Source organism: Muscardinus avellanarius (assembly GCF_963383645.1).
Source record: "Muscardinus avellanarius genome assembly, chromosome: 18".
In the NCBI taxonomy this organism is placed as follows: domain Eukaryota; kingdom Metazoa; phylum Chordata; class Mammalia; order Rodentia; family Gliridae; genus Muscardinus; species Muscardinus avellanarius.
This window is the reverse complement of record NC_137804.1, coordinates 35420840-35435280: the sequence shown is the minus strand read 5'-3', so window position 1 is coordinate 35435280 and position 14441 is coordinate 35420840. Positions and strand designations below refer to the sequence as shown.

At 51.4% G+C, this 14441-nt stretch overlaps 1 protein-coding gene across 2 annotated transcripts in view; it reads right to left on the bottom strand.

The window, feature by feature from the left end:
- PTPRG (protein tyrosine phosphatase receptor type G) overlaps window positions 1–11876 on the bottom strand; it is a gene marked incomplete at both ends in the record, with an annotated part of 780672 nt that extends 768796 nt beyond the window's left edge. For both annotated transcript variants that reach the window (XM_080714880.1, XM_080714881.1), the window contains one exon: window positions 11792–11876. In XM_080714880.1, the coding sequence (XP_080571006.1) occupies window positions 11792–11876 (85 nt within the window). The remainder of the gene's footprint in view (window positions 1–11791) is intronic.
- Between the last annotated feature and the right edge of the window lie 2565 nt (window positions 11877–14441).

Below are 14441 nucleotides of genomic sequence, written 5' to 3'. Positions count from 1 at the left end.
AAGAGAAGCCCAAAAACTTACCACCAACAAATTCACTCTGTCCACAGTTATTATCAGCTTGTTCAGAAGCTAAAGTAATTTGCAGAAAGGTCGTCTCTTCCATGGGGCCAAATAAAATCCTATGCTAATTGCATTACCTCCTTATTTAATTGTTGCAAATACAGGAAGACACCTTTATTTTCCTCAGCCCAGTGTTTATAGTACTGCCCCAATCATTAGGTATTTTTAAAGTCAGATAGTTCGGTTTGTATTGTTGTTATGTGGTGCTGGGGATAGGACCCTGTGGCATTCTACCTCTTAGTTTAGCAATTTAGTGAGACCCTCGGTAACTTAGCAAAACCCTGTTTCAAAATTATAAAAAAAAAAAAAAAAAAACCGCCAGGCGTGGTGGTGCACACTTGTAATCCCAGCATTCGGGAGGCTAAGACCAGAGGATGGCAGTTGGCTGACAGCCTCAGCTACTTGGTGAGGCCCTCCACAACTCAGTGAAACCCTATTTCAAAATAAATAAAAAATAGGTGTAGCTCGGAGGTAGAATGCCCCTGGGTTCCAGCTTTAATATCACACATACACCAAAAAAAAAAAAAAAACAGGCATAAATCCTGGTATGGTGGTGCATGCCTATAATCCCAATACTTGGGGAGGCTGAGATAGAAGGATCACAGGTTCTAGGCCAGTCTCAGCAATTTAGAGAGAGCCTCAGCAATTTAACAAGACCCTGTTATAAAATTAAAAATTAAAAAAAGGAAGAAAGGTCTAGAAGGGTACAGACCATGACACAGGCAGGGTAAGCTGGGCTATTAGAACCCTTGTTCCCATTTTAGAGATAAAAAGACTGAGCCCGTTTGCCCCGCGCATGTTTGCCCCGCGCATGTCTGCGACAGGTCGTGGATTTCACCTTGGATGCTTGGGGTCTTGGAGTGGTTTATGATGAGAGGGATGTGTATCTGGAGCTCCACCCACCCCACTGAAACCACTCGTTGAAGGCAGCACAGCCACCCAGTGACAGCTTGGAGATGGCGGCTCTGCGCCTCCATAGCCACCCAACAGGAGCACTCATTTATAACTGGCCTGTGCTCTGTAAACAAATCCCTAACCAACGTCTTCAAGACAATCTTGAAAGTGCAGGTGTGGAGCCGGGCGTGGTGGCGCACGCTGGTAATCCCTGCGCTTGGGAGGCAGAGAAAGGAGGATCACGTGGGTTCGAAGCCAGCCGTGCTGGCTTAAGAGACCCTGTTTCCAAATTTAAAAAATAAAATAAAATATAAAAAATAAAATATAAATATATATATATAAAATAAATAAATTAAATAGATCTGGGAGCGTAGCCTGGAGGTAGAAGCCTTCCAGGAACACTAGTACCACCAAAAAAAAAAAAAAAAAAAAGAAATGAAAGAAAGAAACTGCCAGTATCTCCTCACTTATCCAGACTCTGCTGATACGCTCGGTAGACTGCTTATGGCTGCACCCCTCTCCAAATTATTCCTAAGTAACGAGTGTATCTGATTTAAGCATGCTGCAGAATTCAAGAGGCAGCCCAGCTCTGAGGCCGATAGTAGCTGATAGGAATTCCTCAAAAGTACACCCACCGCAGCTCCCGTAAGAGTATCACAGACCCAAAAATACGAGCAGTTGTCCTATTTCTTCCGCGGCGTGTTACGTATTCCATGAACTGTGCTTGCATTTCTTCTTTTTTAGTTGCTACATTTCGCCAGCCAACTGTGTCACTTTGCTACTCCCCAAAAATAGCCAAACCGAGTAGTTTAAAATCACATTTTGTTTGGCCAGAAAACCGTCATGCTGATCTCAGTCTGCAAAAAAATGATTAGAAGCCCAGGGCTGTGCTGGGGACGTGGTCCCTCCAGCTCCTCTGTGGGCCTGATTCTGAAAATTCAGAGACAGGGTCGTGTGTGTGTCGCAGGGTCACACAGGTGCAAAATGAAAACGGCCACCCCAAACGCTCCGTGAGCTTTCCATGAGTGGCTCCAAATTAAAACCCCAAAATGACAGGCACAGAGCAGCCCCGTTTCCCTCAGCTAGCATGAAGCCAAAGCCTGAGAGTGGGCTCACATCGCAGGGCGCAGGAGGGAGGTTTGCGAGAGTCACACAGTGTGTTTGAAGCCTGCAGAAAGCGCTGATCCAGGACCCAGCAGCCTCCCTGGCAACGTGGACTGGACCTCAAAATGGCTGCGTGGATGTCCTCCCCTCACTAGCAAAGCCAGGCACAGACATCCATTATCTATGGTTTATACAAATAAAAGGTAAAAGTGTTTGTGTACACGGTAGTTCTTTGCGATTCTCCTTTCCTCTTCCCACACACTCCTATCCAAATGGCTTTCATAGACATAAAATTAGTGAGGTCCTTCACAACTCAGTGAGACCCTGGTTCAAAAAGAGGTGTAGCTCGGAGAAACGGTGTCCTAAAAAATAGGCCTGGGGGTGTAGCTCGGAGGAACAATGTCCCTGGGTCCCCTCCCCAGTACTGCAAAAAAAAAATATATATATATATATATACATATATATATATGTATATATATATATACGCTAAATATTTGTCACACACAGCGCTAAGTCCCACACTGTCACTCAAGCCGAGTAAAGAGAATTCAGTACTCCATTTCACAAAGGAGAAAACAAAGCGGCCCAGAGAGGTTGACTTAACTTGCAAAGGTAGCAGAGGAAGTAATGGCAGAGGGAGGCTGGCTCCAGAGACCAAATTCCTTTCTCTATGTTCTTTAGAACTCTCAAAACAGTCCACAGTCCACCGACTCTCAAAACCCCGCTGACAGATTAGCGCCCTCAGTCACCATGGGAGCTGCTTCCCGCCAAGTATGGGTGTGATGCCGCCCAGCTCAAGGAACCTCCAAAACCAAAACCAGGCACAAACTCTGGCTGCCGCTCCACGCAGCCTTAAAAGCACGTGTGTGTGTGTGTGTGTGTGTGTGTGTGTGTGTGTGTGTGTGTGTGTGTGTGTGTTAGTTACTGAGGGTGGAACCCAGGATGTTTTTTGGAAACAGGGTCTCAATACGTTGTTGAGAGCCTCACTAAGTAGCTGAGGCTGGCTTCGAACCTGTGCGATCCTCCTGTCTCAGCCTCCCAAGTGCAGGGACTACAAGCGTGCGCCACCAAGCCTGGCTTAAAAGCACTTTTTAAAATGCTCTTTTACTGTTACTCATATCAGTTTCTACAATCATAAAAATCTGGCCTGCACAGGCCTAGCAAGCCATCTTACGTCCATTATAGTTTTCTGTCAGAAAAACATTTTGCTATAAATGATACCAACTGAAATGCCCCTCGATTACAGGTGTCCCTAAAGGAGGGGACAGCTGCCCAAAGAATCCCCTGGCAACGTATAGGAACCTACCACACCCATCATTCTCAAAGCTAACCATCCTTTCAACAGTAAGGGCAAACCATGAGTTTATCTGTTAACTGTTAACATATCCACCATCAGAGAGGTTTTTTTTTTTTTTTTTTTTTTTTTTGGTGGCACTGGGGCACTGTATCTGAGCCAAACCCCCAGCCTATTTTTTATCCTTTAATTTGAAACAGGGTATCAGTAAATTGTGGAGAGCCTCACTAGTAAGTTGCTGAGGCTAGCCACAAACCCGTGATTCCCCGCATTTCAGCCTCCCAAGTTTTGGGATTACAAGCTTGTGCCACCATGCCCAACCAGATGAGACTTTTCTGAAAGTGAAATTAACCTATGTTACTTCAAGATTATATTCTTTTAAACTGAGTGTGGTGGTACATGCTTATTATCATAGAACCTAGGAGGCTGACAGAGATCGAAGGTTCAAAGACAGTCTCAGCAGCATAGTGAAACCCTCAGCAACTTAGTGAGACCCTGTTTTTCAAAGAAAAAAATAAAAATGGCTTGGGGTATAGCTTGAAAGTACAATGCCCCTGGGGCCAATCCTTACTATCACAATAAATAAATAAATAAATAAATAAATAAATAAATAAATAAATAAATGTGTTTAGCCGGGCGTGGTGGCGCACGCTTGTAATCCCCGCGCTTGGGAGGCAGAGACAGGAGGATCGCGCAGGTTCGAAGCTAGCCGCGCCGGCTGGCTTAGGAGACCCTGTTTCCAAATTTAAAAAATGTAAAATTAGGTCTGGGAGTGTAGCCCGGAGATAAAAGGGCTTCCAGGAACCCCAGTACCACCAAAAATAAATAAATAAATAAATAAATAAATAAATAAATGTGTTTATATATGTATATATCTATGAGTGTGTGTGTGTGTGTGTGTGTGTGTGTGTGTGTGTGTATTTCTTTTTTTCTTGAAGTACTGGGGATGGAACCCAGGGGCATTCTACCTCTGAGCTAGCTACACCCCCAGCCCTATTTTTTATTCTTTTATTTTTTGAAGCAGGGTCTCACTGAGTTGCAAAGGGCCTAAGTAGCTGAGGCTATCTGTGAACCGCTATCCTACTATCTCAGCCTCTCAAATGCTGGGATCACAAGTGTGCACCACACAGCTCTGGAAATTTGAGACAGAAGCACTGTAGGAAAAAAAGGAAAATATATGTTTCCAAAAACACTCATCTTTTAGAGAGAAAAAGAAAAAGAGGAGAGAATGCTAGTGATCAAACTCAGGGCCCCATGCTAGGCAACTCCACCACTGAGCTATCCCCCCCCCAAACTTGAAGTGATTTTGTTGTTTTTATTGTTATTACTCAACACAAACACAATGCCAAAAATAAGCCAAAGCAAAATCCGTAACAGAAGCACAACATGGTGGCACAAGCTTGTGATCCAGTACTCAGGAAACTGAAACAGGAAAATCACAGGTTCAAATCCAGCCTCAGCAATTTAATAAGACCCTATTTCAAAATTAAGAAAAAATAAATAAAAAGGAGTGAGGGTAAATTAAAACAGGCACTGAACCTGGGTGTGGTGGCACACGCTTATAATCTCAGCATCTGGAGGCTAAAACAGGAGGATCCAGGTTCACAGACAGCCTCAGCTGCTTAATGAGGCCCTTTGCAATTCAGAGAGACACTGTTTCAGAATAAAAAATAAAAAGCAAGCCGGGCGTGGTCACGCACACTTGTAATCCCAGCATTCGGGAGGCTGAGACCAGAGGATCACGGTTCGCAGACAGCCTCAGCTACTTAGTGAGGCCCTCCACAACTCAGTGAGACCCGGTTTCAAAATAAAGAATAAAAATAGGGCAGGGGCTGTAGCTCAGAGGTCTAATGCCCCTGGGTTCCATCCCCAGACCCTCAAAAAAAAAAAAAAAAAAAAAAAAAGAATAAAAAGCAGGGTTGGAGGTGTAGCTCGGAGTTAGAATGCCCCTGGTTTCCCCCAATACCTCAAAAAACAAAAGCTTCAGAACTGCAATCTGCAATTTACTTTCAAACTGTTTAGAAAAAAACTTGTATGTATGAGAGGGAGAAATACCATGTATGTGTATATAGAGAGAAAGACAAAATAATTACAGTAAATTTTTTTTCTATTTATAGTATCCTGGATTGAACCCAGAGACATTGTACCTCTGAGGTACACCCCTCACCCTTTGTTTTTTTAGTTTAAAACAGCATCTCACTAAGTTGCTAAGGCTGGCCTGGAATTTTCTATCTTCCTGTCTCAGCCTTCCAAGTGCTGAGGTTACAAGGTGTACCAGTACATCCGGCTAATTATGATAACTTTAATATTGAGATAATCTTTTTCAGACCTCTCTGGAAAACTGATATTATTTCAAAATTTAAGGACAAAGCTGGGCACGGTGGCACATGCCTGCAAGACAGCCTCAACAACTTAGTGAGACCCTCAACAACTTAGCAAAACCCTGTCTCAAAATAAAATGCAAGGGTGGCACAAACTTGTAATCCCAGCATTTGGGAGGCTGAGACAGGAGGATCACGGTTTCCGGACAGTCTCAGCTTAGTGAGGCCCTCTGCAACTCAGTGAGACCATGTTTCAAAATAAAAAATTAAAACAGGGCTGGGGGTATGGCTTGGAGGTAGAATGCTCCTGGGTTAAATTCCCAGTACTGCAAATAAAATAATAATAATAATAATAATAATAATAATAATGACACTGAGGTAGAACACTCCAGGATTCAACTTCCAGTAACACACACACACACACACACACACACACACACACACACACACACACTCAGTAACAGCTATTTTTGCAGGCATGTGTTTGGTTTCCTAAGAGCGCAGAACACTGCCATACACCTGGATTCGGTTTCTTGCAGGCAACAGTTGCTCCAATTTCTCAGGCAGGGAAATGGAGGGACTGGATCTTTTAATTCTCTGCAAACATTCACAGAGGACCAAAAGCATGCCCAGCCAACCCTGGCCCGCCATGTGCCCTTGCCACCTTGTTCTGGGACATATGCAGTGAGTGTTGCCAAATTCTACAAGAAGCTCTTCCTGCCTGGTAGCCCAGGTCTTCTCAGGATACTCCCAAGTCCCAGCCCCTTCTGGGGCGTCCTCAGGATCTCTCAGTGCTACATCCTAGGCAGGTGGAGAGTTCAGAGCGGACACTCTGCCTTGGCTTCCGTAGACTGGCACAGGTTGGCAGGCCTTTGATCCCCTACACAGGCACAGCCCAAAGTGCAGGGTGACTGTCATCAGGGAGTGGTAAGGCTGTAAGCCAGGCACACCCAAGGCTGAGGGAGCTCCAAAAGTCCTGGATTTTTCTCATCAACCCCAGGTTATAAGATACAGTTGCAAAAAAGTTTGTGCCCCAGGATGAAGGCATTAATCATAACTCTTAATCTCCCTAGTCAGAATGCACAACCACATTAGAATCTTCATTCTGTTAGAAAGCCAGGGACATGGTGGTACATTTATAATCCCAGCATTCCAGAGGCAGAGACAGGGCAGCCTCACTGAGACCTTATTTCAAAAAATAAAAAAGACTAAAAGTAGGGCTGAGGTGTAGCTTGGAGGTACAATGCCCCTGGGTTCCAAGCCCAGTACCACACACACACAAAAAAAAGACAAAAAGACACTGCCTGGTCCCACCAGCTCAGAGTAAACCGAGTGGAAATCCAGATTAAAACCACCACCACCACCAAGCCAGGCGTGGTGGCGCACGCTTGTAATCCCAGCATTCGGGAGGCTGAGACTGGAGGATCGCGGTTCACGGACAGCCTCAGCTACTTAGTGAGGCCCTCTGCAACTCAATGAGACTCAGTTTCAAAATAAAGCATAAAAAAATAGGGAAGGGGTGTAGCTCGAAGGTTGAATGCCCCTGGGTTCCATCCCCAGACCCACAAAAAAATTAAAAATAAATAAAAATAAATAAAAAATAAAAAAATAAAAAATAAAACCACCACCACCAACCAAGCCAGGCCCAGTGGCGCACGTTTGTAATCCAAATACTTGGGAGGCTGAGACAGGAGGATGACAGGTTCCTGCCAGCCTCATCTATACTGAGGCCCTCTGCAACTTAGTGAAACCCTGTTGCTCAGTGTAGCTCAGAGGTAGAATGTCCCTGGGTTCCATCCCCAGCACCATCAATAAAAAACAAACAAACACCACCACCCACCACTTCACAGGAAAAGGGAAATGCCCCAAGCAGGAACCTACCCAGGAGGAGTGAAGTACTTTCTTCTCCTGAGTAAGACTAAGTATGCAGACTCTTGAGTAGAAAGTGGGGCGACAGAAGGAGAAGGAGGTCACTTAATAACAATCATTTTGGGGCATTTTTGTGTGGGGGTCTGGGGATGGAACCCAGGGGCATTCAACTCTGAGCTACACCCCCTGCTTTATTTTTTATTCTTTATTTTGAAACAGGGTCTCACTAAATTACAGAGTGCCTCACTAAGTAAGTAGCTGAAGCTATCCACTCAGCCTCCGAAATGCTGGGATTACAAGCATACACCACCATGCCCGGCTATTTCAGGCCATTTTATTTATTTGTTTGCTTAGGTACTGGGGAGTGAATTCAGGGGCTCTCTGCATCCCCCCTTTCTTTGAACCTGGATCTAAGTTGCTGAGGCTGGCCTCGAACCTGTGGTCATCTTATCTCAGCCTCCTAACGACTGGAATTGCAGGCGTGCACCACCACACCGGACTCATTTTAGATCATTTTTTATGAACTGACATGAATATCAGGAAGGTCCCTTTCAAGTGGTATGTATACAGGTATAACTGATAACACTATATATATATTTGGGGGGGGGGATACTGGGGATGGAACCCAGGGGCATTCTACCTCCAAGCTACACACTAAATTAAATTGGGTATTTTTCAAAAGAATAGAAAGGTAAATCTGAAAAAAAATTTTGTTGTTGTTTTGCTGCATTCAGTCATCAGCATTCCCTGGTCATCTTTGGGTGTACAACATCGTTATCAGTGAAACTGGGGACACATTCCACACTTCACCACTTTTCTATGACCTTTCTTCCTCCGGGGACTGCCGCTCCTTCTACATTCAAAAGGCCCTGTCGGGCCCATTTGCAGTAATTTTCTCAGGTCATCCACTCTCTTGGGGAACACCATGAAGAAAGGGCCCCAGAGAAAAGGGAGAGGTTCATTTTCAAACAAGACACTTGAGATGGGGGAGGGGGAGAAAACCGTGTGAGTTCTCCACTATGATTTCCAAATACTACCTTTTTCTAAGTACACGAGGGAAGCCTATCAAAACTGAGGAGTGCCCAGCAGTCCTGAAGCTCGCACATGCAAATACAGGCTGAAAACGCTTATGGGGAGAGTCAGAATTCTCCGGGTACAATCACAGAGCTGACCAACTCTGACGTATCTAAGGCACACGGTGGGCTTGTCCATCCTCAGCGTCTCCAACGGCAGGCAGCCCCCTGGACGTGATATAATGACAGTACAAAACATCAGAATCAAAGAGAAGTTTCACTCTCAGGACCAAAAGAGGGAAGAAATCTCTGTTTTTCTTTAAAAAAAAAAAAAGAGAGAGAGAGTTTGTGAATAGCTAGAGAATGTAAAACAGATAAAATGTTAACTCTTTCAAATAACATGATTTTACCTCCTGTCAGAAGCAATTAAATTCCCAATGACTGATAGTACAGACCAGATACTTAAAGTGGACTACACGTAGGATATGCTTTAAAATAATGAATCCAGGCAGCAGGAGAAGGGAGGGTCCCATGACAAGAGCCCGGGTGGACAACTTCTGAGGGTGGGCGGGAGATACCCGGGGATCCACTGTAGTCTTCTATCTTCATATTTTTTCGATAGTTTTAACAAAGACGTAGACGTAGAAGAACGTTAAGCTGCCCCATGCCGCCTTTGATAATACTTCCACTTTTTGCTTGGAAAGCATCGCTTGAAGCCCTAAAGGTGAGCAGAACCCACACCTGCCACGCTGCTAAGACTAAGAGACCCGTTTGAAGTTACCAGGGCTCTTTCCAAAGGCCCTCCCCTAAAATACAGCGACCGACCCTGCACCCTAAACAGAGGGGGGCTCTCATGCAATCGCGAAGTTGGGGCAATTCTGAGAGCAAGCAGACAAATAAGCAACAAGGGGTTGGTTGGGCTTAAGACCCCACAAGGAGGACCCTAAGCCAAAACCTGAGGCTTTTTTTTTTAATCTCTGATGTCAAACACACAAACGCTTGCGAGGCTGTCGTGGGGCCCCAGAGCTCCCTGGACCCATGCGGTTTCGGGGGCCAGCGGCAGCAGCGCAGAGCGATGGCCACCTCTTGGCACCCAGGGCCTTCGCAACCCCCAGCCTGGTCCCCGCCGCGCGGAGGTGGCCAAGGCCGACTAAGCCCAGTGGCAGCAGTAGGACGAGCGGCTCCGGGGCGCCCCCTGAGGTCCAGCGGCGTCGCAGCATCCTCGGAAAACCGAAAGCCGGTGTCTCCGGGATCTGACATTTTAACTTTGCCTGGCTCCAAAAGGTGGGGCACCATCCGCCTCCGCCCCCCCGCCCCCCCCCGCCAGTGCACTTTTCCAAAGCAAAGCCGTGTCTCCCCAGTGCCTACCACCACTGCCCCTTGGACCCCTCTTCAGGTCGAGGGCTATTTACCTCCAGCGTGGGCTCCGAAAATAAGGACGATGGAAAAGCTCCAAGCCCCGCCAAGCGGCATCCCTGGCGGTCCCATTTTGGATTTCCAGCTTCCTCGGACACCAGGAAAAAGACAGACAATCGCGGCGGGAACAACTGGCCACATCCGCGAAGAAGAGGGCCAGAAATGGAACTGGAAATTTCAGTTTCGCAAGGCTGCCCTCCTCTGCCTGTGAAACCCGAGTCCTCAAAAAAGTGCACCCCAGTGTACACCTGAGGCCACTCGGCCGGCAAGCCTGCAGCACAGGGGAGCCCCGCGAGGGAAGATTGGTAAAACAAACACTGATCAGTGGTCCAAGAAAGAGAGGGCAGCCCTTTCCCTGGGGAGATGCACCATGGTCCCCCACTCTTATAGAGGCAGTACCCCCTGGTGGGCAAACCCCAGGCCTCCAGGTGAGAGTGGATGCTCGGCCTCCGGGCTGGGTTTCTGGACCGTGGCAAGAATCCGTTTGGCTCCAGGGATAGGAGGATGCGCCGAGAACAGGGGACGCCGAATTAAAGACGGTGCTTGGCCTCTCTGCCCCCCCAAGCCACCCCCCAAACTGCAAAGGGGTCAGCAGCTGCCAGTGCCCCCCGTAGCGGGTCCCCTAGGGCAACGAGGGCGCCAGTGCCCTGATCTGGGGCGCGCAACGGGGCTGGAGGACCCGCTGCACCAAAATCCGGTGCTCCGGCTACCGAGGGACCGGCGGCGATTACAGGGAAAGCGGAAACCTCGGGCACGTTCCTCTTTCGCTCGATTCTGATAACCCCCACCTCCAACTATCCAGGAGCTAGTGGATGAGAAGGCCGAATAAAACAGGGATTCTGTCCTTAGGGGAGCGGGGGCTGGAAAGCGAACCGCCGCCTCTCTCCTACTCCTCCCGGCTAGGGCAGAGGACGTGGCCTCCATCCCCTGGGAGGGAGCTGGACAGCTTGGAGGGAGCTCGGGCTGCAGCCCGGGGGAGAGGGGAGGAAGGCGGATGGCCTCTGCCCTCCCGGAGGGGGAGGGTCTCCGGCTGCACACCGTACGTGCAGGGATTTATTATTGTCAATGGCCAAACTGTTCCCTGTGTCAACCTGGCCAGAAAGGAGCGGGTCTGGGTCTGCACCCCCTGCAAAAGGGCGAAGATGAAGGTGGCGGGGCGCGCGAGACTGGGGGAAACCCGCCCCGGCGCGAACCCGCCCCCTGCGACCCGGACCCCCGCAGCCCGGCCCGGCAGTGGAGCCCCGGGATGGGGCCGGGCGGGGGAAGGCACCCACCTTCCCGAACCGCCCGCTCCCTGCGCTCCCACGGCGCCCTGGGAGCTGCTTCGCGCCGGCACCAAGGCGTAGCCCGCGCCCCAGCCCCAAGCTGGGGTAGGGAGAGGCGCCCCCGGCCCCGGAGCCCCGAACGCGGGCTGCTCCCACAGCCAGATCCTGTGCAGCCAGCCTCCAGCTTCTATCCCCGAACACCGGAGCGTCCAAAGGGCCGGCGGGCTGCAAAACGAGCCCCCCCCCGGCCCTGACCCCTTCCTTCCAGGGCTCCCCAAGCCCAAAGAAGCTTCCTCCCCACGGCCCCGCTCTCCCCGACTGTCCTACAAGTCTCTCTTCTCGATCGGCGCCGCATCAGCCAAGCAAGTCTCCTTTTCTCCCGAATCCAGGTTCCCCGGTACCCCCCCCCCAAAATCTAAAGCGAGAGCAGACCCCGGGTCCCCATCCTCCCGCCCGCCGCGACCACCAGCCTCCCTCCACCTCGCCAGACCCCGCGCGGCCGCCGGCGCCGGCCCGCCGCCCTCGCCCCGCGCCCCGCGCGGAGCCCGCACTCACCCGGGAAGCACACCACATAATGCAGCACGGAGCTGGTGATTTTCAGGAACAAAATCCACCAACACGGTTCCAGTAACCTCCGCATGTCCGAAAACGCACATCGAAGAGAGGGGCGCGGGGGTAAACTTGTTGAGTAAGTTCCTCTGCGCGCGAGCCTCCTCCGCCGGGGCGCCCTCCCGGCTCGCCCGCTCCGGGCCCCGCACCCGGGGGGCGGCCGGGCGCCCCCGGCGGCTCAAGGGGCGGCGGCGGCGGCGGCGGCGGGCGCGGAGCGGCGCCCTGGGCGGGCGGGCGCGGGCCGGGCTTCAGGCGGGCAGCCGCTCGCAGGGCCCCGGGCAGGGCCGCGGCATGCCTGCGGGCGCGGGCCGGCGGGGCAGGGGCGCGGGGGCGGCGGGGTCCCGCGGGGCCCGAGGCGGCGCGGGCGCACACAAAGGCTCGCGGAGGGGCGCGGGGGCGCGGGCGCCTTCAGTCCCTGCTCCTCAAAGTTGTGGCTCCGGCGCAGGCTGGGGAGGAACCGGGAGCGCGGGGCTGGAAACTGGCCATGCCTCCATACAGGAAGTAACATGTGAGCCTGGATCCTGGCAGAGACTTTAAAGCCGGCGAGCGGGCGGGCGGCGGCGGGGGCGCGCGGCGGCGGGGGCGCGCGCGGCGGGCGGGGGCGCGCGGCCCGGGGCGGCCGGCGGCGGGGGCGCGCGCTCCGCGCTCTTAAAGCGGCCGCGCTCGGCCGCCCCCTCCCGCCGCCCGGCTCTCCAGGCGCCGCCCCGGGGTCGTGCGCTGCACGCGCGAGGGTGGGTGGCCGGGGGGCGACTCCGGCCGGGTCTCGCACCCCGAGGATGGCGGCCGCCTGCTGGAGCCGGCCTGTCTTCGCCAGACCCCGGTGGTTCGAGCTCCTAAAGACCCTCCGCGCTGCGAGCGTTGGGCCAGATCCCCCGACCGCGGAGCTCGCCGATCCGGGATCTGGGGCGGGATGGCGGCGGCGGGGCGCGAGTCTGGGGACGGGATGGGGCTACCGGCGACCTCTGGAGGGCCGGGGAGGGGGGCTCGGCTGCTCCGCCTGGGCAGCGCCCGCGCCCCCAGCCCCGCGCATCCTCCCGCCTGCAAACAAAGCCGAGCGGCCTTTGCACTCGGGCCGCCCGCGTGGAGATTTCATTTTTCCCCCCTTTTCGAGCTTCCATTGGCCGAGTCCGCGGTGGGGAGAAGGGGGAGGGGAGGGAAAACGATCCCGGGTTGCGAAATCCAGCCCTTCCAAGTCCCACACCCCCCTTCCCCGGAGCCCCGAAGGATCGGTGCTGGAGTTTTCCCAACTCGCAGCGCCTCGGGCCGGCGAGGAGACCGCGCCGCGGGCGCCACTGCTCTCCGGGCTGTGGGGAGAGGGGAATCGGGAGGACTCGGCTTATCTGTAATGAGTTTTGTCCCTGGCTCTCCGTGAGATCTTTATCGCTTAGACTTCTAAGCGCCCTATTTTGCCTTCGTAGGCTGGTGCTCAAAGTGGGGGAGGCGGGCTTTTGATTAAATGTGCGATCGAGCCAAGGTAATTAGGCATTTGTAATTTTTGCCTAATTTCTCTGCCTCCGTTTAAAGGCGCTCTTGGAATGTTTTTAACGTGTCCCTGCCGTTTCTACCACGGCAGGATCTCACTCCCACCCAAATGTCCCAACCGGATACTCGGTTTTCAAATAATATACAGATGTTCGGAGAGCCTCCCTCCCGCAAGATGTCATTAGGAAAGCAGTTTCACACACACACACTTGCAAGGAAAAACCTTTGAAAAGTTAGATTGGGGAAGACAAACCCATAAAAGCCAGGAAGTACCGGGGAGGGCCCCAGCTCTGTCTTTAGCAGAACTGGGTGAACACCCTCCCCAGGGTGAGGAATGAGGCCAGTTTGTTTGCTTTGGAATTCGGTTCTTCCTGGTTTTGTTGGAGTCTTAGCTCCCTGGTGAATGCATGTAAGAACTAGTGTTCCTGGAAATGTTGCCTTTGAGGGCCTTTCATTTTTCAGAAATTTGAGATGGGCTGGAATGACCCCAACAAACCAAACTTTCATTAGAGGGTGAGTGTGAAAATGGGGGAAATCTGAATAACACTCGGGGCAGCATCCTTGGACGAGTTTCCACATCTGTAAAATGGGCATCATGAACGCTGTCCTGAGCTGGGCGTGGTGGCGCACGCTTGTAATCCCAGCACTTGGGAGGCTGAGACTGGAAGATTGCACAGGTTCCCAAGCCGGGCTCAGCTACTTAGTGAGGCTCTCTGCAACTTAGTGAGGCCCTGTTTCCAATATAAAATAGGTCTGAGAGTGTAGCCAGGAGGTAGAAAGCCCCTGGGTACAAAAAAAAAAAAATGTTGTCCTTAGCAGGGTGCATGCCTGTAGTCCCAGGAGTTGGTAGGCTGAGACACGAAGACCACAGGTTCAAAGGCAGCCTCTGCAACTCAGCAAGACCCTGTTTTCAAAATAAAATAATAAACCAGTCATGGTGACATACACTTGTAATCCTTGTACTTGGGAGACTGAGGCAGGACTATCACAGGTTCCCTCAGCCAGCCTCAGAAACTTAGTGAGGCCCTCTGCAATTTACTGAGACCCTGTTTCAAAATAAAATAGGGTGGCCAGGCATGGTGGCCCACGCTTGAGAGGCGGAGACAGGAGGATC